The sequence below is a fragment of the Nycticebus coucang genome, chromosome 3 (assembly GCF_027406575.1).
Source record: "Nycticebus coucang isolate mNycCou1 chromosome 3, mNycCou1.pri, whole genome shotgun sequence".
Taxonomy (NCBI): Eukaryota; Metazoa; Chordata; class Mammalia; order Primates; family Lorisidae; genus Nycticebus; species Nycticebus coucang.
This window is the reverse complement of record NC_069782.1, coordinates 101,243,390-101,270,355: the sequence shown is the minus strand read 5'-3', so window position 1 is coordinate 101,270,355 and position 26,966 is coordinate 101,243,390. Positions and strand designations below refer to the sequence as shown.

General features: G+C 35.4%; 1 protein-coding gene across 1 annotated transcript in view; it reads right to left on the bottom strand.

Annotated features, from left to right (window-relative positions):
* Nucleotides 1–26,966, bottom strand: part of CTNNA3 (catenin alpha 3) — a 1,739,301-nt gene that overhangs the window by 458,801 nt on the left and 1,253,534 nt on the right. Inside the window, exon 12 of the mRNA XM_053584032.1 lies at nucleotides 23,752–23,952. Within this exon, the coding sequence (XP_053440007.1) occupies nucleotides 23,752–23,952 (201 nt within the window). The remainder of the gene's footprint in view (nucleotides 1–23,751; nucleotides 23,953–26,966) is intronic.

The following is a 26,966-nucleotide window of genomic DNA, read 5'->3' as shown; positions in this document are numbered from 1 at the left end:
TTTATGCCAATTTCGGTAGCTTGGCCATTTTGTGGTGGGAAGCCACTTATTTCACAAATTCACCATTTAACTGCGTCACTTTGGGAAAATTATGTAACCTAAGTCTCTGTTTTTTGGCCTTTAAAGTGAAAATAATATTATGTTCATAGGCTTGTTATCAGGATTAATAATCTAATTGCAAATCACACTGACACATTAAAGTCTTGCATGCATGGCATTTCCTGCTAGCCTTTGAGAAGAACAGTCCAGCAGCACTGTCACACAAAGAACAGAGTAGAAAACCTTCTCTTATTTTTGAGTTTTGATACACTTCTTAATATATATTCTAGACGCACCATTTTTGGAGGGTAGGATATGTTATACGGATATTATTTCCCAGTCTATGACTTGTCTTTTCACTCTCTTAGTGTTTTTCACGTTTTTCACAGAGGACTGTTTTGTTTGTTTGTTTTCGTGGTGTTGTTTTTACTTTGGATGAGATCTAAATTGTATTTTTTTATAAGTCATGATTTGGCATTGAATCTAATAACAATTTACCAAAGCTACACACAAAAAATTCTCATATGTTTTTGGAGTTTTATGTTACGTTATCATCTAATTATCTAGGCTATTATGTAATTTGAGACTTTTTTTATATAGGGTAAGGCTAAGGCTGAGGATTTTTTTCACTCTTTTTGCATAAAAATGTCTAATTGTTCCAGCACCACTTGTTAAAAAGAGTATTTCGCCATTAAATTATCTCTGCACTTGTCCAGAATTGATTGGTTTCTGGGCTGTGTCTCACTGATCTATGTATCAACCCTTTTGTATATATATCACTCTTAATTACTTTAGTTTTATGGTAAGTCTCAAAGTCAGATACGGTAGATACTCCAACTGTGGTCCAAGTAATTTCAGCTATGCTTATTCCTTTGTCTTTCCATAGAGATGTTAGAATCAGCTTGTGGATAGTTAGAAAAACTTCTGCTAGGATTTTGACATGTATTATAATAAATTTGTAGATCAATTAAGAAGAATTGGTATCTTAAGTATATTTAATCTTTTAATAATTGAATATGATATTTTGTTCCATTTATTAGGTCTTCTTTAATTGCTTTATGAGCATTTTGTAGTTTGCAACATATATCACAATTTTTTTAAGATTTATACTTAATTATTTCAATGTTTGGAGCTATAATAATTGGTATTTCTTTTATATTTTGAGGTTTCAATTGTTAATTGCTAGCATATAGAAATAAAATTGGTCTTTGGAACTCATAATCATGCCATCTGCACACAGGAAATGTGTTTTTCTTTTCCAATCTATATGCCTTTGGTTTCCATCTCTTCCCTTATTACTCTGACTGTAGTGTTCCATATAATGTTGGATAGTGGAGAACTGTCATTTTCTTATTCCTGATGTTAGGAGGAATCATTCTTTAATCAAGTATGATGTTAGTTGTAGGGTTTTTTGCTGTTATACTTTATCAAATTAGGGGAGTCCTCTTCTATTTCTACTTTATAGAGAATTTTTATTGTGAATGAAATTCAAACTTTGTTGAAACCCTTTTTCCTGCATTTTTGATATGATCATCTGATTTCCTTTTTTTAAAGTCTGTTAACGTGGTGGGTTACAATGATGAATTTTCAAATTTGGAACTGTATTTTCATCTTTGAGATAAACTGTAGTTGGTTGTACAATTACTCTTTTTATGTATTGCTGGATTATATGTCCTAAGATTTCGTTGTTGGGTTTTTACACTATGTTTATGAGAGTTCTTGGTCTATGCTTTTTTGTGTGTGAGGTCATTGTTTACTTTTACCATTGGAGTACTGCTGTTCTAATGAAATGAATTGAGAAGTGTTGCATTTTCTTGATTTTTAGAAACATACTTAATGTTATTTCTTGGTTAGATGCTTTAATGTTTGGTAGATTTCACCAGGGAAACAATGCAGGCCTATCCTTTTATTTGTTGAACTATTTCAAACTATAAATTCAATTTCTTTAACAGACATAGGGCATTAAATATGTCTCTATCCCTTCCAAGTAACCTTTTTCCAATAACTTCCTTAAGACATAGTTCACATACTATGCAATTCACCCATTTATTTTAAAGTATATCATTCAATGTGTTCTAGTATATTCACAAAGTTGTCCATCCATCAACACAATCAATTTGAGAGCATTTTATTTACCTCCAAAAAACACAATGTATTTCCTTATCATACTGTTGGAGAGAGAGAAAGAGGAAGAGAGAGAGAGAGAAGGGAGAGAGAGAACCATGCACCCCCTAGGCAACAACTAATCTACTTCCTGTGTTTATAGATTTGCCAGTGGTTGTCTAATATGAAGTAACGTTTCTTATTAATGGGATCATAGAGAATGCAGCATTTGACTTCTGCACTTAGCATAATGTTCTCAAGGTTCACGTGCTCTTCTTCTCTTGCTTGTACTGCCGAATTGTCTTGCATTGTCTAGAGACACCACATTTTCTTTGTCTCTTCATCAGTTGATGACCATTTGGGCTGTTCTCACTTTGAGGCTGTCATGGTTAATGCTGTTATGAGCATTCATGTGTAAGTTCTGAGTGGACATATGTTTTTATTTCTTTTAGGTACATACTTTGGGATAGAATTTCAGGATCATATGGTAGCCCATATGTTGAACTGTTTGAAAACTCTCAGACTGTTTTCCAAAGAAGCTCTCCTATTTTACATGCCCACCAGCAGTGTATGAGGATTCCAATTTTTCCACATTCTCCCCAACGTTTGTTATTATCTGTTCGATGACATTTAAATGTTTGTGGAATTGGTCCATTGCATCCAGCTCATCAAATTTATGTATATAGAATTGCTTGTAGTATTTCATTATTTTCCTTTGAATGTCTGTGGTTCTGTAGTGATATCCCTTTCCATTCCTTATTTTGGTAATCTGCTTTTTCTCTTTTCTCCTGTTCAGTCAATAGAAGAACTGCTGTGGTTGTGACCTCGAGAGCAGAATGCCTCTCACAGGGCTGACAGGGTCAAGTGAGTTTCTCTGCATGTCTCTAACCATGTTTATCTGTCTTCTGGCTTGAGGAGGGGAGTTTGTCTTGCAGACTTTTTTTTTTTTCTTTTTTTGACAGAGTCTCACTTTGTTGCCCTCAGTGGAGTGTCAGGGCATCACAGCTCACAGCAACCTCAGACTCTTGGGCTCAAGCAATTCTCTTGCCTCAGCCTCCCAAGTAGCTGGGATCATAGGCACCCAATACAACACCCAGCTATTTTTAGAGATGGGGTCTCGCTCTGGTTAGGCTGGTCGTTAACTCCTGAGCTCAAGCAATCCACCAGTGTTGGCCTCCTACAGTGCTGGGACTACAGGTGTGAACCACCACGCCTTGATTCTTGGAGTTTTTTTTTTTTTCAGACAGTGTCATTATGTCACCCTGGGTAGAGTGCTGTATTGTCACAGCTCACAGCAACCTCTAATTCTTGGGCTGAAGTGATTCTCTTGCCTCAGCCTCCCAAGTAGTTGGGACTTCAGGCACCCACCACAATGCCTGGCTTTTTTTTGTTGTTGTTGTTGTTACAAGTTGTCATTGTTGTTTAGCTGGCCTGGGCCGGGTTTGAACCCACCAGCCTCAGTGTATGTGGCTGGCGCCATAACCACTGTGCTACAGGCACCAAGCCTCTTGTAGCCTTTGTACCTGTATGCAGTTCCCAGACTCAGGTTGTCCAAGAGTCCAACCCAGGAAATATAGAAGAAAAAATAAAACTACAGAAATTATGCCATTGTATAGGTTAACTCTTCAAATGCTTTTATTTACTTTAAAGAGTCCACCAAGATTTGCTTTACGTATTGTGTCTAAAGTTGCACTTGTCATCAGTGGGACAATTAAGGAGAGGCATACTTACTTCATTTCTAACTAAGGCAGGTGCCACCAGTTATCCAGTATTACCTATGACTTGCTGACAAAACAAACTGCCTAACCTATCTGGAAAACATACTGGTTTTTCTACTTTGTTTTTTCTTCCTTCCAGGGTACAATACCCTAAGAATAATCTTGAATCATGACAAGAACTGGAAACATTGTCTCAATCAAAAAATGACTAAATTACATTCAGCACAATTTTAATTGCCTCTAATTACATCATAATGTAATACAAGTATTTTGACATTCTTTCCAGAAAGAAGATAGTTTCTTCTTCGTTTTAAATAATGTTGAAGCTTCTATTTTTGCCCTTACATTCTCTATGTGGTCTTCGCAGAGTACAAAAATCATAGAACTTATACTTCCATTATCCTCTAATCTATTTGTTTTTTGTAATATTCATCTTGCCCCTTAATGTTTTCCAGTTTTATTTCATAATAATACTGCTATTTAATATTTCCCTGACCATGGGTAAACACCTGGAAGGTCTGGATCATGCTCTACTTTTCAGAACTTAGCTTAATGCTACACCCACAGTAAGTACCAAATAAATTTTAACTGGAAACACAAGGAAAGCAAGCCTAATTGATTATATTCTGGCCTTAAAATAGCAAAGGGAATAATGTTACATCCAGGCCCATATATGCGAAGAAGCTGTAGACAGTTTTACAACATCCTTATACGTAAATGTTGATAGCCAGAAGGTGGGGAAGAAGGGACAGAACAGAAAGGGTTGCACTTACTTTCAGGGATTGTAGTCTGGTGTTTTCTTTTCTATTGTGAATGGGGGTGAGTAGATGAGTATTGGTCTAGAATAGGAATTATGAACTAATTAACCTGTCATTTCATACTGGTGAATGAGAAAAAGGTGGTGATTGTGAAATTAGGCCTGATAATTATCAAGGAATGTCAGGAATTAACGGTCTCCTGTAATTATGGTATAGAGCAAAACTAAGGTGCTTCCTTAAATATTTAGCTCCAGGGTAGTTTTCCCAATTTTGTAGTTTGATATTTTGATTTCTGGATTTCATATTTTCCAGATAATAGTATCAATTATGAGGTACTGCATACATCTCTGTTCTGTTTTACATTAAAATTCCTATCTATCAGCCGGGCGTGGTGGCTCACGCCTATAGTCCCAGCACTATGGGAGGCCCAGGTGGGTGGATTGCCTGAGCTCAGAGGTTCAAGACCAGTCTGAGCAGCAGTGAGCCAGAGTAAGACCCCGTCTCTACTAACATCAAAAACAGCCGGACGTTGGGGTGGGCGTCTGTAGTCCTAGCTACTAGGGAGGCAACAGGAAAGAGCATTGCCAGAGGAAGAAGAAAATGAACAAAAAAAAAAAAAGAAAAAAGAGAGTACTTCAAACTAAGAAGAATAAATAAGCAAGCTGAAATTAAAAAAAAAAAAAAAAATTCCTATCTATCTTCCCCCCTGAGTATATTTATGTTTCAGAGAGGAGAAATTATGTCTTATTTATTTTTCCTTTTTCAATGCTTAATAGGTACAGTGCTTGTACATAGTACCTATCAAAACCTAAAGTTCAATACAGGTTTGTCAAAGTGATTTCCTAACTGTAATTTAGTTCCATGCCATTTTGGAAAATCATCTTACTGTACAAAATTTGTTCAGCATTTAAAGACTCATTAAGCACTATATCTATATGTAAAAAAACTTAATTTTTTAAAAATGCGTGGTCAATTTCTTACCTCCTGATTGCATAGCTTTACATTACTCAGTACCAATAAATTGAAAATAGGGGTTCCTACTTCTGCCTGGGAAATGGGGAAGCTATGAGTAGAAAGTGATTTTATATCTAATTACTCATAAGCCTTCATTATAGGAAGGAAATGGTCTGAAGTGTAGTCTTCCCCATTCTTTTGTAGGAAATAGATACTGTTCATTACTGAACAAAAAGCCAGAGAAGTATTTGAATATGACATTTGAGTTTTTTAAAAAAATTCCCAAGATTTGTTTTTAAATTGTGAGGCTAATCTAAAACCAGGTTATTTTTAATTTCTTTAGACATTTAAATTATTTTAAACTTGCTTTCCAAGTAAGACAGGGAAATACTTCAGACGTTTGTTTCTGAAGTATAATTTTTTTTTTTTTCCTTTTTGAGTCAGAGTCTAGCTCTGTACCCCTGGCTAGAGCATAATGGCCTCATCATAGCTCATTGTAACCTCAGATTCTTGGGCTCAAGGGAGCCTTCAGTAACCAGGACTATAGGTGCACCATTACACCTGGCTAACTTATTTTTTATAACAGTATATGGACCACCTCCCTAAATTGACCTAATTTTAATAGACCAGACTTGTACCACATATACATTTCAGTACAGTAAGCCTTATTCCTTACGTTGACCACTTCCGTATGTTAACCAGTCAGTCCCTTGGGTGGTCAACTTATAGATGTTCTACTATATTTTCATAAAGACCAGGGTCTCCCTATGTTGCCCAGCTGGTTTTAAACTTTTCACCTCAAGCAATCCTTCTGCCTCAGCCTCCCAAAGTGCTGGGATTACAGGCATGAACCTGTACAGTATAATTCTTTGTTTAAACCAACTATTCTTCTTAAAATCAAGGTAAGCTTTTCCATCACTAGGTTTTATAATCCACCTCCCCCTTCTGTTTCTTCCTTTAATAAAGTTTTAAATGATACTCCATCATTGCATTGGGTGTACACTGTTGAATGGAAGTTTATCAGCCTTTGCTATGCACGTATCAGAAAAGATTAATGTGATAACATACAGCTTTCACAGAAAGTTAGAAATCATGGGTCTTACTCAAATCAATATTTTCCAAGAATCATCACAGAGTTACACAAAGGTATTGAAAGGTAATTTGGTAAATTGAAAGCTTTAAAAAAATCCTTCCAAATATCTTTGTTCTAAGAGTTGAGTCAATTTTTTTTAAATGAATAGGTTTTATATACAAAGATGCTCTCAAATTTGCTTTTCATATTTAATTAAACTGTCATTTGTAATTAAAATGTGTGCATATTAATTAGGTGATCTTGATTCCTTTTTAGTTGTAGAAAAGAGTTACTATTTCTGAAAAGAAAGAAAAATTCTTTAAATAAATGCCTTCACCACAAGCACAAATAGATCAGATGACTTAATCTTTCACTATTTTTCTTTTGGCATAAAATATACTGTTTTCTCTACCATTGTATTCCTTAGGCATATGTAATAGCAATACATTTCGAAAATAGAATTAAGCTGCTAAAGATCACCCCCCCAAAACAATCCTATGCTATATCTTGTGCTGCCTACAATAAAAAAAAAAAATGTTTTCTTTTTCAATTTGAAAATAGGATACAAACTGGTGGCTTGGATGTTATGGACTAAGTGTTTGTGTCCCCCCAAATTTCACATGTTGAAACTCTAATCCCCAAGATAATGGTATTTGGAGGTAGAATCTTTGAGAAACCATTAGGTCATGAGGGTGGAGCCCCCATGATGAGATTACTGTTTTGTTTCCTCTCTCTGATCTCTATAAAGACTCAGCAAGAAGGCAGGTGTTGATAAGCCATCACAGAACCCTCGTTAAGCCCCGAACACCCTGGCACCATGATCTGGACAGAACTTGCACCCTCAAGAAGCTGTGAGAAATAAGTTTTTTTTATTTAAGCCTCCCTGGCCTGTAATAATTTGTTTTAGCAGCCTGAACTGACTAGAACATCAGAGATCATTAAAAAAGAAAAAGAAATTCAATATTTCAAGTGGAAACAGTTTTAGACATAAAATTTTATCATAACAAGAACACAAATATCAGTATTTATTTGTTGTTTTCTATAAGTTATATCTTACATATTACATGTTACTATTTTCCACTTCAATCAAAAGGTATATCACATGAAATCTCTACTATTTTCCAATAGTATCAACAATACTAGTAACTATTAATATTTCTTGATATTAAACTACATATGTAGCCAACATGTCAAGGGATCTACATATATTATTTAAGATAAACTATCACAAAAACTTTAAAAGAGAATTTTATTGCCCTATTAAATAAGGGCAATAAATCATATTAAATAATCTTAATAAAATAAATAATTAAGGCTTATTCTGGATAAAACTAAGGCTTATGCTGGGTAATTAATTTGCTTAAGATCACTTATTGTTGGTTGGGTGTGGTGGCTCATGCCTGTAATCCTCTGGGAGGCTGAGGCAGGTGGATTGCCCTAAGCTCAGGAGTTTGAAACCATCCTGAGTAAGAGTGAGACCCTGTCTTTATTTTAAAAAGCTGGGAATTGTGGTGGGTGCCTGTAGTCTCAGCTACTTGAGGCTGAGGCAAGAGAATTCCTTGAGCCCAAGAGTTGGAGGTTGCTGTGAGCTGTGACACCACAGCACTCTACCAAGGGCCACAAAGTGAGACTCTGTCTTGATAAAAATAAATAAATAAATAAATATCACTTATTGTTGATAAGTATTGGAGCTAAAATTCTAATTTAGTCTTCATTTTTAATCTCTAAAAATATATTTTCCTATTAAAATTCAAGAAACTAAATTGCTAAGTCTTTATTTGCTTCTCTTTCTTTTGACAAACCTGATATACTGTTCTTTTCTTTTCTTTTTTTTTTTTTTTTGTAAAGTTAGTGAACAACAACAAAAAGCCTTTTAATACAAACATCACATCCATTTCTCCAAAAGGAAGAATGGACAAGGCTGGCAGCAATCTTTAAAAAACAACCAAAAAAACTACTTTTATTATATTCTGGAAATTGTCTTCCTTAGTTATTAAATAGTTATAGAATTTTGAGATTTTTCACAGCAGCTATAAACCAAATATATTGGCACATGTCACTTGTCTAGGATATAGATTTATGGAAAAAGGGGGAGTGAATATAATGATTTGCCTAGAAATACTAAAGATTTTCTAGTTCACCCTTCCCCTCCCCCCCAGCTCTTGCCTAGGCTGGAGTACGTAGCTCACTGCTGCTTTGAACCCCCGGGCTCAAGCAATTTTTCTGCCCCCGCCTCCTGAGTAGCTAGGACTACAGGTATGTGCCACCACCCGCTCTGTGTTTTGTAGAGACCAGGTGCTAATATGTTGCTGAGGCTGGTTTCTAACTCCTGATCTCAGCAGTCCTCCTACTTTGGCCTCTCAAATTGCTGGGAATACAGGCAGGCATGAGCCACTGTGCCTCATCATAGTTCACCCTTCTTTTTGTACTTGAGGATATGAGGCCCATATAACTTTAGGGATTTTCCGCAATTATATAGTGGTAAACCTAAGTCTACAAGTTTGGTATTTTGTTTTTGTTTTGAGACAGAGTCTCACTCCACCTCCCTGGGTAGAGTCCTGTTGCAACATCATATCCCACAGCAACCTCAAACTCTTTGGCTCAAGCCAATCCTCTTGCCTCAACTTCCCAAGAAGCTGGCACTATAGGTACCTGCCATAACACCTGGGTAGCTTTTCTATTTTTAGTAGAGATGGAGTTTCACTCTTGCTCAGGCTGGTCTCAAAGTTTGTACAAGTTTGGTTTTAAAAATTGTCCATTTAATGTTTGCTCCACATGACCATGGCACATTAGGTAATATTTACATCAATGTTTATAAACTGGTCTTCTATGTCTCTAAGATTATCAAACCAATTAGCATGAATTAGTCAGGTAGAGGATTTCTTTTTCCATGTCATTCATTAATAAGGGTCCCTGGTAAGATACATATTGTATTATTTATGCATCCACTTAATATCTATTCACTGAGTGTCTACTATATCGAGGTCTTTTGCTGGTGTTTCTGATATTAGATGTTTGGCCAGAAAACAGGGAGAGGTGGAGAGATGTGCAGATTCAAAAATGTACCATCCATTTGGTGCCATGGAGCCATATCAAACATATCCAGAGTTTAGAGGTTGTGGTAGTCAGTCTGTAAGATGCCCTAATGATCTCTACCCCTTAGTATCCACCCTGTGTAACACCCTCCCTTTAAGCAACTTAGTAATCCATCAAATTTAGTAACTTGCTTCTAACCAATTGAGTACAACAAAAGTGATGGTAGCCACTTCAGAAGTTAGGTTACACAGAGATGTTGGCTTCCGTTTTAGGCCTCTCTTTCTTTTATTTGGATCACTTGCTTTGAGGGAAGCCAAGTGTCATGTTGTAAGGACATATAGGCAGCACATGAAGAAGTCCGTGTGGCAAAGAACTAACGTTTCCTGCCAACAGCCACATGAATAAGCTTGGAAGCAGATCCTTTAGTCCCAGCTGAGATGTGGATGGCTACAGCCCTGGCCAGCAATTTGAATACAACTTCAAAACCTAGCAAGAATCAAAGAGCAAAGATTTTCCTAGGTTCCTGACACTCAGAAACTAAAGGAAAATAAATGTTTTTTTTTTTTTAATTTGCTAAAGTTTAGGAAAATCTGATATGCAGCAAAGGAAAACTAATGAAGCAAGGATAAGGTGTATTACAATTCTGAGTTTTTAAGGTAGCAGGATAATGAAATGGTTAATTTGTTGGACAGATCACACTGTGGTAGGAAACAGGCTGAGTTAGGACTCATGAGAAAGATTGACTCATTCACTCTTTAGATATAACGTGTAAGTCAATCATTCTTGATCTTGAACTTCCTAGCCTCCAGAACTGTGAGCAATAAATTTCTGTTGTTTATAATAATTACTCGGTCTAAGGTATTGTAGCAGTCCAAATGGATGTAGACAGTCTATTTATAAAAAAAAAAAAACTTACTGAGTACTTTCAAAAAAGTCGACAAAAACAGAGCAGCAATGTAACCACTTGTCTTACTCTATGATCAAGGTAGATGTGTCTGTATGTGTGTGTGTGTTGTTGTTCTTGATATATCAAAATTGATATATTTTCATGTATTTTGTGAACAATTACACAAGATTGGAAAATTGAAAGGGTTGCAAAATTCTATAGAACCCAGTCACCTACAAATACAGATATGTTCAACACAATGAACATAGCCTGGGAGGAAAGAATGAGCAGGCCAGAATCAGGACCTGGAAGATTTGCAGGCACACATACCCAGAGTCCATTTTCTGTCTCCCAGGATTCATTTCATTTCGGATATGAACCCTCAAGACATACGCCCAACTGCTCATATAGCCAACTCAAGCTATATAAATAGTTAGACCATGTATAAGCCATCAATGTACACATCTCTTCACAGAGTAAACGAGCTGCTCCTGGATGCCATCAGGGGGATTCCAAACTTTCAACAACATATTATAAATTACAAGATAATCCACTTGTTCTTATTGTGACCAAAAGTCAGTATCAGGCTTCTAGGTATTCCTGGAGATAAGTGCGAAGACCCCAGTCCAGCTATAATTCTATTTTATAAAATGGCCATCTAAAACCAAAGAAATCAGGGCGGCGCCTGTGGCTCAGTCGGTGGGGTGCCGGCCCTATATACCGAGGGTGGCGGGTTCAGACCCGGCCCCAGCCAAACTGCAACCAAAAATAGCCGGGCATTGTGGCAGGCACCTGTAGTCCCAGCTACTCGGGAGGCTGAGGCAAGAGAATCACTTGAGCCCAGGAGTTGGAGGTTGCTATGAGCTGTGTGAGGCCACGGCACTCTACTGAGGGCCATAAAGTGAGACTCTGTCTCTACAAAAAAAAAAAATAAAATAAAATAAAACCAAAGAAATCAAAAATTTATATATTATATATAATATACACTATATATAGTTGTAATAATATATGTAACTATAATAAAATAATATAACTGTATATAAACATATACATGTAGGTATATTTTATTAATACAAACATGTAATTAATTCAAAACAGGCTTGACAGATAATGCTTACACTGAAATCTGGCTTCTTAAAAGAATGATCAAAGATGTGACAAACAGATGATGAAAAAATACAAAAAGTTAAACATGAGCTGATGACAATGCAACTAGACAGAGTAATGAAATTTTAGAATTATGTCATCAGGCTCACAATATTCTAAGTCTGCTGGGATATTTGGGAGAGGATAGTGAATTACTTTCTTTGCCATGTAACTAATTTAGTGATTCTGTTTGTCTTACTCTATTTCAGCCACTCTTTATAATTCATTTTTATTATTGGAACTCACTGACTCTGTATTCTAATTTGGATCAATTGCTTTCTAGATCTGCTAGTCATCTGCCATTTTGTCATTTTCTTCATTATCTCCCTGAATTAATGAATGAATTAGATTCAAATATCAGTGTTCCATGCCTTATTATTTCTGGGTTTTTATATTTCTTATTTTATTTGAACACATCAAGTCATTTCTGAAACAGGTACTGTGCAAGTGAAATTTCATGATTTCTAATGAATAGAGAAAAGTTTTTGATCTTGCCACATAATTTGGATGAAAATTAGCAAGTTCATATGATTTTTTTGATGGAACATAAAACCATCGCTTCATTGCCTTGCAGAATTTAGTGTTGCTGAAAAGAAGTCTAGTATCAGTCCAAGAGGAATCTAGACTTCCTCAGCCAACCCCTTCTATGCACATTCTATACCTGAGGCCTTTGCAATTTCCTCTCATCTTCCCACATGTTTTCAGCTTCTTTCTATTTCTGGATCTTTGTTTTGTTTTGTTTTCTTCTTCTTCTTCTTCTTCCTCTGTGATGGATTTACCATTGTGAGCTTATTCCCTTTTGCATTCCATCCTGTTATTTTAAAGGGGTTTAGAATGGGATGGGGAGTATATCCGCTCAGTTTGCTTTCCTGTTAGCTTCTGCAGTAGATGGGAAAAGGCAATAAAAACAAAACATTGTTAGTCCCTTGACTCAAAGTTATTTTATTGTAATTTTGAAGATAGGATGAATACACTAAACAGCACAAATAATGAAGAAGTGTTACCACACCAGACAAATCTGGCTCAACTTTTATATAACAAAGTTGTGAGTTGTTTTCTAGTTCCCAGGGACCCCCAAGTTGAAAGTCACGTAACCTGAGAATGGCCAGATGAAACAGTGTGCAGCCACAGGTCTAAACATATGTGCTCATACCTAGGAGCCAAGCCTGAATTAAGAAGTGGACACCACATAGCAGGAACCAGGATCCAATCAGATTGAGCCTGTCATCACTTCAGAGCTCCGTCCAATCAGAGCATGTCTCTTGGCATAGCCCCACTGCAAGATCCAATCAGATCATGCCTCCTTACCCTGTGCTTATAAAACCAAACTCAGCCTCCAGTTCAGAGAAACAGATTTGAGCAACTACTTCTATCTCCTTACTGGGGGATTCTCCTTATCGGAATTTCCAATAAAGCTTTTCTTTTCCTAAGGAACAGTGTCACGCATCCATGTGCATCTGGTAGCGAGCCCACTGATTGTTCAGTAAGAGACATTAACAACAATTACATTTATAAATAAAAATTCGTAGAAGAAGAATTAAATAAGACATAGGAGATAGTAAAAGGACAGTAATATTTTAAAGTATTGCTTCATCCTTTGAAAATATTTTTGTTTCTATCCATATCCATACTCTAATTCCTCTTTCTAGTTACATAAGATTTTGGACATACGTAGTAAAAGAATGTGTATAACCTCCCTTAAATCACTATAACCTACGACCAACACTAGACTTTAGAATATCTAAAATCTTAAAGAAATACTGCCAGCAGTGTTTATAATAAATGATCCTTTAAAAATCCCCATATCAGCACAGAAATTTTATAAATTGTTCACTTAACTTTAACTGCTACAGATTTTGGCAGACAGTAAAATTAAATGGTGGATGATCACCAGAATATATTACGTTTTCCAAGATACCACTGGGTTACTAATGCATTTCAGAAGAACCCTCTTCCCAGGAACTTAGCCTCCTGTGTGTGGCTTTGTTAAACTGTCATAGTTTCTTTTGTAATTTATGGAAAGAGGGAGTTGTAAATTACCAGGAGTTGGAAAATTTGATTTGTGAAGTAAAAATATATAGCAGCAGAAATCAGCATGGCATGCTGTGGGCCTACTTGCTTAAAATCTTCCTGGATTTTCTTGAATTATCTTCTCCTTCCTGAGCTGCTTAATTAGACACCTGATCAGTGTCCACCTGTTCTATTCCCGGTATTGTTCTTCCAGTTGTGGCTATCATTTAAAATATCCTTCCCACCATTCTTCAATCTTTCCTTTCTTCATGAAGAACTTGAGATGCCTGTTATGTTTACTGCCCCAAGTGAGAGAGAAGAAAGTAACCTTGAATTTATACACTATGACAAACAGTTTATAAAGTTTGTAGATAACACCCTCATTTGCAAACGTAGCCTGCTAATTTGTTTTTGTCTTAATCATGATATGCCCTTTTAGTATTTGCTTTTGTGTGCAATATACCTTAACTGCTTACTTGTTCTTGTCTTGAAAACTTGGCAATATAATTATGTTCATTGTGACCTCCCCATACAACCAAGACGACATCTGAGAACCCCCATAAAAATTGGCATGAAAATCAATTAGAAGAATAAGTGGGGGGTGAAATGGCTAAAACCATTGTCAATTAGGTTCTGCTATTTGTCTCAATTACTTACCACCAAGGGAAATGCAAACTGATTTATACCCTCAACTCCAAATGGTTTATGCTCTCTCCAAAGCCAGAGGGAGGACAATCTAAAGGCCACACCACCTTAGTTTATTCTCTAGCCTCAGTGACCTTGAACCTCAAATTTAGTTTTATAGATGAGTACATAAAAGTTTTACCAGCTTACATCAATAAATATATAACCAGACTTTCCAGGATCTCTAAAAAAAGTAAAATTAACTGTCTTTGAAGCTGAGGGCTATTAATACAGGATATAGATACTTGTAACAACTGAAGGGAGTTATTTCATTAGTTTCACAAATCTGATTTTCAAGATGAAATGGAAGGAAGAAGCCTTTGTTTATATATTGTCTACATTTTTTTTTCAAAATCCAATTAAGAGGTTAACTCATTGTTTTTATTTGGTAATCAGAAGAACATACTGGTATTTATGTATTACTAGATGCCAGAGGAAAATTATACATTGAAGGACTGTCAAGGAGCAGTAAAGATTGACTGATCAGACTGATCTGAGCAGTAAAGATTTACAATACACACATCTTTAATTTTTTTGAGAGCAGTTTAGTATACTCTGTTCCACACAACTTCCGTATGAATTAATTTTGCATTTGGGGATATAATGTTATCGCATTTTAATAGGTTATTTTAACATGACATAGCATCACAGGGAGCACAACACTCTTCCTTAGAATGGATGGCTATCCTCTAATTTTTAAAAAATTCTACGTGCAAGTATAGGATGGGGAATTTAGCATAGCAGCCATGAAGGATTCACTGGACAACACTGATGATGGGATGTTACCATCTTTAGAGATGCTGAACTGTCCTTAACTTCCCACTTTGGGATCACCAACATGAAGATGTTCAATTATCCAGGTTAGCCAAATGATCTGCAGACAGAAGCCCCTGGCTGTGTTAAAGGGTGTCAGATTCAGGCTGAAGATGTAAGAAAAAACGTAATAATAATTTGGAAGCCTATCTCATCTTCCACAATAGGAGAAAAGTTTGCCAACAATGGTTTCTGGATTTGAAACCAGCCTTTATAGGGATTTGCTGGAAGTATTAGTGAAATTACTGTCAGTGGAATCTTTCAACAAATGTAGCTCAATGATAATTCTTATAAATAACTGACTACAAAAATTTTGTGAACTCTTGTTCAAAAGCTTGCTGAAAAATCTTTTAAAAAATTGACCCCAAGTTTTCACAAAATGGCTAATATTTAACTGTAGATAGTAGTGAATCAGTTCCTTAATCTTTCTTCTGCTCCAGTCTTTGCTATAGTCCACTACGCTTAAGATTTTTCTTTTATATTCCCTGAATTAGTATGACTACTTATTCTCTCATTACCTGCTTTAGACTGTATCACAGTATGGATCTTAGTAAATTGTAAACTAAAAGTTTGGAGAGAATTTGGAGACCCATGATCATTGCACATCTCTGCTTTGTGTACATGCTGCCAGAGAAGATAAAAATAAAGCGTGGTGTCTTCCTTTAAGGGCGTTACAATCTAGTGGGAGAAACTTGTATGTAAATGGCTGATTATTATACAAGGCAAAGTAAAACAAACATTAACTAGAGGACAAGCTCATAGTAGCACAGATAATGGAGCAATCAATTCTCTCTGAAAGGGAACCAGAAGCTCCTTTGCAAAGTTGGTGGTATTTGAGAAAGCTTTGAAGAATGATTATATTTAGAGAGAGCAGTGAAGAAAAGGTGCTTCCAGTGACAGGAGTAGAATGAACAAAACTATAGAGGCTTCAATCAAAGGGATTTTGGTTTTGTTTTTGCTTTGTTTTTATAACGCTACACAAGATACAAAGGTAGGCTGTAGGAGAGATGCAAAGAGAAATAATACAAGTGTCTTTTCTCTAGTAGCTTACATTCTATTTTGAAAGAAAAGCCATTTCTATGTACGTATATATCCACAGTTCACCAATAGCATATGGTGGTCTGGAATGATGTCACTGAGTGGCAGGTCCTTAAGAGCTACCATACATGAGAACAGGAGGAATTCACTATTGCCAGGATTTTCTAAAGGACAGGGACATAGATAATGTCTCAGAAGATAGAATCTGATATGAGAAACAGGAGGTAATAAGATTCAAAATGAGAAAGACAGCATGGAGAAGACCCAAGGACAGGAATAATCCTGGCATGTCCACAGAATTGTGAAAGTATCAACTTAGATGGAGTAGAAGATGCCTTTTAGCCCACACCAAAAAAAAAAATTAGAAATAAAATTTTAGGTGAATTCAAATACCTTTAAAAGTTTAAGACAGTAAAAGTCCAAGAAGGTAAAAAAATACTAGAAATAAAATTTTAGGTGAATTCACATGCCTCTAAACGTTCAAGAAGGTAAATTAGGCAAGTGAAGTGGACTTCACAATACATATTGTGAGGGAGTTCATCATAAGAGGGTGTGGAGGAGACTATGGCCAAGGTCACTAGCAAAGAGGACCCTGCTAAGTTTCAGCCAGTTAAAATTCTGTTGGTCAAAACTCCACTGGAGTTTATAAAAAATACTTTAAATCGTATCTAGGTTGTAGACTACTAATTTTTAGATACTGCAGAATAAAAAAAAAAAAAAAGACTGGGTGGCGCCTGTGACTCAAAGGAGTAGGGTGCCAGCCCCATATACTGGAGGTGGTGAGTTCAAACCTGGCCCTGGCCAAAAACAACAAAAAAAAAAAACCCAAAGACTGGTAGAAATAAAGCTTTTTCCTTTGAGTAGATACTCAGTAGTGGGATCACTAGATCAAATGATAGTTCTTCTTTTAGATCTTTGAGAAATCTCCATACTAATTTCCATAGAACTTGTACTAATTTGCATTTCCACCAGCAGTGCCTAAGCCTTCCCTTTTTACCACATCCATGCCAAAATCTATTGTTTTTGACTTTTTAATAATGGCTTTCTAAATGGAGTAAGATGGTATCTCACTTGGGTTTAATTTCTGTTTCTCTGATGATTAGTAATGTTGAAGGTTTTTTTTCTTTTTTTTTTTTTTGAGATTTGTATGTCTTCTTTTGAAAAAGACTTGTTTTGTTTGCCCATTTAAGTTTTTTTTTTATTTTTTGAGTTGAGTCCTTATAGATTCTTAATATCAGTCCTTTTGAGAATATATAATTTGCAAATATTTTCTCTTATTCTGTATGTTATCTACTCTTTTGATTATTTCTTTTGCTATGCACACGCTTTTTTAGTTTAAGCCTCATTTATCTATTTTTGTTTTTGTCGAATTTGCTTTTGGGGTTTTCTTAGTCATAAATATTTTGACTAAGCCAATGTCCAGAAGAATTTTTCCTAGATTTTCTTCTAGAATTCCTATGATTTCACGTCTTACATTTAAGTCTTTTATTCATCTTGAGTTCATATTTGTATATGGTGAGAGGTAGGGATCCAGTTTCATCTTCTACATATGGCTATATAATTTTCCCAGTACTATTCATTAAATAGGGTTTGGGTTTTATCTTCTACCTATCAAAACTAGTTGGTTTTTATAATCTAACTACTTAAGGTTGTAGAGCAGAAATACCACATAAGGGAAGTAGTATCTTTTAATCAAGCTATAGAACTCAGCTAATAAAATATACTAAAAGAAAAGGAAATAAGTTTAAAATAATCTGAAGAAGATTTCACAACAAAATTTCATAAGTATGTGTGGCTCACAGTTATCTTCAACTGTCTCATTTCCATTTGATAAAAAGAAAAGCGTAACTATATAACTCTTTTTCCCTCTAGGAACACATTTCCCAGTTTGGGCCTCATTGGGTACTTGATGAATGAAGCTTCATTTGTCAACCCTACCACTTGCCAACAGGGGATGCCATCAGGATGTCTTGGTCAGGTTTATTTAAAGGCCTGTTCTTTTTTGGTCCATGGGCCTGCCTGACAGTGAAACCAGGTGGGGTTTGAAGGTTTGCAACAGATGCTTTCAGGCCTTGTAATTTCTGAATTTGATAGAGTCCATAAATCACACAAAAATATACTGTGTCAGTCCACTCATGATTTAGGTTGCTTTCCAACAAAGTGGGAAAGAACTGAAGTGGGTATATTGACTTCAAAAGAAAAAAAAAAAGGTCAATGTATGTTCTCTTCCTTATCAAGTTCCTATTCTTGTTCCCTGACAGGAGGAGGAGCTAAGTAACAGGGAATTATGGGGTGGAAGAAAATGCACATTATAACACTGTGCCTCCTTCAGAGTGAAACGTAGCATTCCAGATGCTGAATATATTTCATGCAAAACAACTGCTGGGTTTCATGAACAATATAAATTCCTGAAATGTAACAGGGAAACCTTGCTTACTGATGCTAAGAAAACACTTAGAGCAGGCGTCCTCAAACTTGTTAAACAGGGGGCCAATTCACTGTCCCTCAAACTGTTGGAGGGCCGGACTATAGTTTAAAAAAAAAACTATGAACAAATTCCTATGCACATTGCACATATCTTATTTTGAGGTAAAAAACAAAACGGGAACAAATACAATTCACACTGCTTCATGTGGCCCTCGGGCCGCAGTTTGAGGACGCCTGACTTAGATGATCAACAAATCTTAAAAATGTGCTAAAGAGCCACAAACTCTTATTAAAATCAAAGGTACTATGTTCTAAAAACACTCTTTGTGATTTAGATAAGTATGGCTTGGGTTTCATCCTTGATGACAACACTCTAAGGCACATTTTACAAAGATAAGTCTTTGAAGGCTCAGTAATAAAAACAATTCGCAATTGCTCCTCATTAAGTTATTTTCAGGAAATAGGGTTAAGACCTGAGGACTGAATCAAAGAATATGAAATAAAGAAAAAAACAAGCCACTTAGTATTCACTTGCTAAAATGTGAACTATTAAGGCCTCATAACACAAATTATGACATTTCCAATTATTTAATTTGATAATTATTTATAAATAATAATTCCAAGATATGAAGCAAATATGAACAAAGACAGACATCTCCTCTTATTTAATTGTGGAGAATAGAATAGTTGGAAGTATTTTCATAGACAATATCTCCATAGGAGAGAAAATGCTCACATTTTTCAGCTTTGGTTAAGATCAAAATAATTCAATAAGCTTTTCTTCATCTCATTTATTGCTCAGAATTCCCTTTAGTGACTGGTGTGTTTTTGATAAATTTCAAGGAAAGAGATTTGGATAAAAGTTTGAGATTGGACATAAATAAAACTGAAAAGCTTTCTTTAAAATATTTAACAAAATATTACCTAAAAAACCAAAATGACAAAATTGGAAAGTCATAAACCATGTTGGTCATAATAATAGTAAGAAAATATTTATACAGAATAACCCAGGAGTATCCTATATTCATTATAGTTGGGATGTAAGATATAATCCACCTGGAAGGTTTTAATTAAAATTATATATAACTAATTAGAGGGAAAAAATACTTCTTTCTCTTCTGGTGATGATAGTGTAGCTATATTGATTGGTTATCTGGTAAGGTCATTACAAATGATAGAGATATTAACAAACTTATAATTGCATGTGTAAATAACTTTGTTTCATTATTTGTTGATTTCAGATTGATTGTAAACAATGTCTCCACAATATACTTTACATACTAAACCCTTTAGAATTTCACTTCCACTTTTTTATTTGACTATGGCAGATATAAACTTTTCTATGGTGTATAAAACTATAAACTTGGCGTTTTATACAGACATTATGATTATCAAAAGCATGTATACAAGAATTTACTAATATGATGACATAACTGAAACAGAGGCAAGATTTCCTCTGTCCTGTTAGACAGTCTTCCTAGATTTTACCCATTCATTTCCCTATAGAAAATTTTTATTTGGCTAAAAAAGAATACTTGAAACAGTCTTTTTATATTTACATTCCATTTTCAGAAGTTAGAAAAAAATCATGGACACACAAAACTTAGTATTTGATTTCGACCCATTAGAAAGAACCACTTAAATCCAGTTTAGGGAAGAGATGCTTAATATCCATAACACAATCATCTTTTAAAATAAAAAGATAGCCTTTACCAACAATAGTCAGTAGCCTTTATATATACCAACAATAGTCAAGATGAAAAAACAGTCAAAGACTCTATTCCGTTCACAGTAGTGCCAAAGAAGATGAAATATTTGGGAGTTTACCTAACAAAGGACGTGAAAGATCTCCATAAAGAGAACTATGAAACTTTAAGAAAAGAAATAGCTGAAGATGTTAACAAACAGAAAAACATACCATGCTCATGGCTGGGATGAATCAACATGGTTAAAATGTCAATACTACCCAAAGCAATATATAATTTTAATGCAATCCCTATTAAAGCTCCACTGTCATACTTTAAATATCTCAAAACAATAATACTTCATTTTATATGAAATCAAAAACAACCTCAAATAGTCAAAACATTACTCAGAAATAAAAACAGAGCAGGGGAATCACGCTACCAGACCTGAGACTGTACTATAAATAGAATCAATAGTGATCAAAACAGCATGATACTGGCACAAAAACAGAGTAGATGTCTGGAACAGAATAGAGAACCAAGAGATGAACCCAGCTACTTACCATTATTTGATCTTTGACAAGCCAATTAAAAACATTCCATGGGGAAAAGATTCCCTATTTAACAAATGGTGCTGGGTGAACTGACTGGTGACCTATAGAAGACTGAAACTGGACCCACATCTTTCACCAAAAACTAAGATAGATTCTCACTGGATAAAAGATTTAAACTTAAGACATGAAACTATAAAAATACTAGAAGAAAGTGCAGGGAAAACTCTGGAAGAAATCGGTCTGGGTGAATATTTTATGAGGAGGACCCCCCGGGGAATTGAAACACACTACTGGGACCTGATCAAATTAAAAATCTTCTGCACAGCCAAGAACATAGTAAGTAAAGCAAGCAGACAGCCCTCAGAATGGGAGAAGATATTTTCAGGTTATGTCTCCAACAAAGGTTTAATAACCAAAATCCACAGAGAACTCAAATGTATTTCAAGAAAAGAGCAAGTGATCCCATCTCAGGGTGGGCAAGGGACTTGAAGAGAAACTTCTCTGAAGAAGACAGGCGCACGGCCAACAGACATAGAAAAAAATGCTCATCATCCTTAATCATCAGAGAAATGCAAATCAAAACTACTTTGAGATACCATCTAACTTCAGTAAGATTAGCCCATATCACAAAATCCCAAAACCAGAGATGCTGGTGTGGATGTGGAGAAAAGGGAACACTTCTACACTGCTGGTGGGAATGCAAACTAATACATTCCTTGTGGAAAGATGTTTGGAGAACACTTAGAGAACTAAGAATAGACCTGCCATTCAATCCTATAATTCCTCTACTAGGTTTGTACCCAGAAGACCAAAAATCACACTATAACAACGATATTTGTACCAGAATGTCTATTTCATCCTTATTCATAATTGCTAAGTCATGGAAGAAGCCCAAGTGCCCATCGACCCACAAATGAATCAATAAATTGTGGTATATGTACAGCATGGAATATTACGCAGCTTTAAAGAAAGATGGAGATTTTACCTCTTTTATGTTTACATGGATGGAGCTGGAACATATTCTTCTTAGTAAAGTATCTCAAGAATGGAAGAAAAAGTATCCAATGTACTCAGCTCTACTATGAAACTAATTTATAGCTTTCATATGAAAATTACAACCCAATTGTAGCCCAAGAATATGGGGAAAGGGAAGAGGGAGGGAGAGGAGGGGGAGGATGAGTGGAGGGAGGATAATTGGTGGAATCACACCTAAGGTGCATCTTACAAAGGTACATGTGAAACTTACTAAATGTAGAATATAAATATCTTGACACAATAACTAAGAAAATGCCATGAAGGCTATCTTAACTAGTTTGATGAAAATATTTCAAATTGTATATAAAACCAGCACATTGTACCCCATGACTGCATTAATGTACACAGCTATGATTTAATACAAAAAAATAAAATAAATATTATTGCCATATTTAATTGGAAAAGCTCCTGCTAGGTGACCTACTGGCAACCATGATTTTAAGAAGCTTATATACAAGTATAGGTTTAATATCAAGAGTTGATACCTCCTTCCTTAGGACATTTTTAGCATTTTATTATTTTAAAAGTATTTTGGAGATAATGAGAAAACTATGTGCCCAACTTCATCAGCACTTTTCTGTATCAACAAGCTAGGAAAATTATCAATTCTCTATAAACCTGACTAAACTTGCATTGTAGCACATTGCTTCAGAATTAGTTTCTAATAAAGATTTTTCAACTTTTGTTATGTTTCTGTTAATTAATTCTTAACAAAGAATAGCTCTCCCTCCAAAAGATATAAAGAAAAATTTAAAAAAAAAACCTCAATTACCTATCCTTGTCCCTTGTACTACTTTTGCTATGCAATGTGCATATCGTTACATTTTAATACGCCATATCATAACATAAAGAATGATTCTCTAGGATAGATGAATTAAGTATGGAATTTTAAATATTTAGGAACTGCAGAATGACGATTGCTCTGAGGTTAAGAGGAAACAGTAAAAAAAATTCAACCTAAGAGTTTCATAAATTCACAAAAGGTTTTCACAGGAAAGATTTTGGCTGTGATGACTTCCAAAAATAATGACTGCCCTTACGATCTGTAAATACACATGAAATCAGAATTTTCTGTAAGTTTAATAATAAGGTTAAAAATTTTACTGAGCTATTCAACAACTAAGCATTTACTGGCTGATGTAGAAAATATTAAGTTGGATGCTGCAACCAAAACAAAATCCTGGTTCCATAATTCTTATGCAATCAAAGAAGATGATCCGGGGGGGTGGCACCTGTGGCTCAAAGGAGTAGGGCGCCAGCCCCATATACTATAGGTGGTGGGTTCAAACCCACCCCAGCCCAAAACTGCAAAAAACAAACAAAAAAAGGAATAAAAGAAGATGATATGCAAGAACAAAATGTTATTTTGCACACAGACTGCAGATGAAGGTATACAGCATTTCTCTGGAAACAAAGGAAAAACTTGCTGTTTAAGTAATGTAAACAAAAACCTTAAGGTACCAATGATATAGTTAAAAGAGTGGAGACTATTACATACGTAATACCACACTGGCCTAACTGTATCTCCTAACAGGTCTGCCATTAATAAACACTCATAGGTGGCTAAGGCCTGTGGGCAGTTTATATAAGGCATATATTTCTAAAATATCTCTCTTTGCCAATTAATATATTTACTTCTCAGAGATAAATATGGAAGCACCAATCAGTATAGCCATGCATGTCAAAATAGGCAACACAACTGAGATCTCTTTTCCTTAGATATGGAATATTTGCTCACTATGTACAGTCAAATATAAGAAACTGCGAAGCTGTTATTGGAGAATGAGACTTACCAGTACTTGTAAGGAGGTTGACATTTTTCATTACACCTTCAGTGTAAGCCCCGGGCTCGTAACTGTCCATTTCACCCGTGACGATGTGAGCGACTCTTGCTGCCCGGCCTCTGATGGCACCTGCAGCGCGGTCCAGATTATCAGCATCCTGATCTCTTAAGGCTATGATGCACTTGTTGACATCTTCCAGGATGTGGCTTTCTGTAAGTGAACAAATCAAATCAGTTTGTGTATGTGTGTATTTTTTTTATCCCATTAATCTAGCATACCATAATCATGCTAACTTCTGACTTCAGATACAGTACAAATTGGGAATGGAGGGCCCTGGGAATTATGAAGAAAAATTAGAGATGTATTCTGCTTATATCCCTCCACCCTTTAATAGCATAATTTGTGAAGTATAAAATTTATATTTTAAGAGTAATTTTTATTGATTATATATCATTTTGATTCTAGTTTCAGCAGATTAGATTTTAGAGTGAGATATAGGTAGAAATTGAAGACAGTTTCTAGATTAAAAAAATAAAATAAAATATATAATGATGAAAGACTGCCTTCTGAATAAAAGCAATTTTATCTTCATAAAATTTTCAAAAACATTTATGTTAAATATTTTGAAAAATAAGCCTACATATTTCTGTGTAACTGATGTTTGTTGACTTACAATGAGGCCTCTAACCCGTGGGCATATAGGAACCTGGTAGACTGTCTATCTCCTGTTGTCTGTTTACTCAACTCCGAATATTCTTTTAGGATACTAATGAAATGTTCCTTCTCAGGAATTCCATACTGAACCTCCTCATTCCCTACAAAACAAACATGCCTCCATGTAACCTGGGAATCCCATAAAATGGTGTATAATCCTCCATTACAGGTTTTTCCTGTGTTTTCATGAAGTACTTATAAAACTATCTCTCTAGTAAGAATGTAAAATATATGTGAAGACAGGAATTTTATCTCATTCCTTGTGGGGTATTGTATCTAATACCTGTCGTAATATTGGGCTTGTGTTAGGCTGACAATAATGTTTTTTGAATGAGTAAATGAAACTCTCTCTTTTTTTTTTTTATTTTGGTTCTTGGCCAGGGCTGGGTTTGAACCCGCCACCTCTGGCATATGGGAATGGCACCCTACTCCTTGAGTACAGAGCACACCTGAGAACAGAAAGTATTTTGTCTAAATCCTAAATTACAGATTATAAACGTGAGTAGACACATCTGTGGCCTGAAATTAGATCAATTTAACCCATAACAAGGACAGTTAGGTCATTTACATGAAAAAGGTTAAACACTAGAAATTTGCACTATAAATTCACCAGGGCTTTAACCTAATTTGTAACATTCAGTTATGAATGTATCATTACAGACTGTAAAAGATCCAGGCATGGTTCCACCTCAACAGAAAGCACCTGGGTATCAACACCCTCATATTTCCCCTGAATGGAAGTACAAGATTTAGGGTAGAAGGCGTAATAATCATCTTTTTTCTTAAAAGTCCACAGAGGGGTACTTTAATGATACATAAAAAACTGTAATTTTCTAAGTACATTGGCAAGTGGTTTTTTGGGAAATAAACATAATGTATATGTATACGATGAATATTTAATCTGTTTTTCCTAAAGGTGCTTAATTTTAGATTGCAGAGCTATTTCTACTCAGTCATATGAAAGTAAAAAAAAATGAATCCCCAACAATAAAAAAAAAAAAAAGAAAAAAAAACAAGAAAACAAAACAAAACAAAAAAAAATTTAAGGGAAAAAAACTATGTTCATTCTTAGAAGATTAATTATATAATAAACTCTGTACTTTCTGTTTAATTAAAGATGAAACCATCATTGCCACCAACTTTATTCCCTCACGAATTTTTCACAGGAGAAAATATACAAAAAATATTCACTAGAAATGTATTGAGTATTCATCTCTCCCATACAACGATTATATACATATATGTGATGACTAATTTATTTTATTATTTAAAGCAGAGAATAAAAATATAGTAGGGATTTTTCTGGTTATTTTTTTTTTTACTTTATACATGGTGGTGTGGTTATTGTTTGCAATTAAATGATGCTTTTAGTAGCCATGGTGTTCATCTTGCTGCAGAATTACAAAGCCAAAGTCAGACGTGGAAGTATAAATCCTAAATGAACATATATGTGGCCGTATAATATGAAGCAACAAGTGAAAGAAGTGGCAAGAAGCCGACAACCAGACTTAATCTGAGGCCACCGTGATAAGAATGTTGGAGCCAGTGCCTACCTTATCTGCGGAATTTCTAAAATTAAATATGGCACAAATGTTTTAGAAAAAGTCTGCAAATTTTCCATTATTGTGACACTTCATTATGACCCTGAATGTTTCACAGAATGTTAGCAACAACTATTTGCACGAAACTAAACATAGAATGCCAGAAAAAGAAAGTCAAAATGTTGGGTATCGGGCGGCACCTGTGGCTCAGTCGGTAGGGCGCCGGCCCCATATACCGAGGGTGACGGGTTCAAACCCAGCCCCGGCCAAACTGCAACCAAAAAATAGCCGGGCGTTGTGGCGGGCGCCTGTAGTCCCAGCTACTCGGGAGGCTGAGGCAAGAGAATCGCTTAAGCCCAGGAGTTGGAGGTTGCTGTGAGCTGTGTGAAGCCACGGCACTCTACCGAGGGCCATAAAGTGAGACTCTGTCTCCACAAAAAAAAAAAAAAAAAAAAAAAAAAAGTTGGGTATCTCCCACATCTGCGCTATAACTAAATATTAAATTAATTTCTTAAAATTGGTTATTTCTTTGCCTTTCCTATTTCAGGTAAATTTAAGTAGCTAGAGGATCTTCACAAACTGTTTGAGTTTTTACAACAGCTATGGTGTCCTTAAACTCCGGGATAGAAAAAATACCAAGTAGCTGGTATAAAATTTCCTACTGTTGTTTCTCCTCATGGAAGACCTCACTGCTTGAGGGTTTATTTAATGGGTTTATTTAATAGACACAGTAAACATTGTTAGAAATCCCCCTCCAATTAATTTCTTTATCAACTGTGGATGTACTTGCATTCACCAATTATATCATTTTAAAAATGTGGTTGGAACAAAAGAGAATATATTCTTCTTTTTATTTTTCAAACAGTAAATTTATTTCAAGTTAATGTGAGGGGTGAGGGTACAAACAACCAGATCAGAATATTTGATTTTGTTAGGTAGAGTCCCTCTGTGGTTATGCCCCACACACAA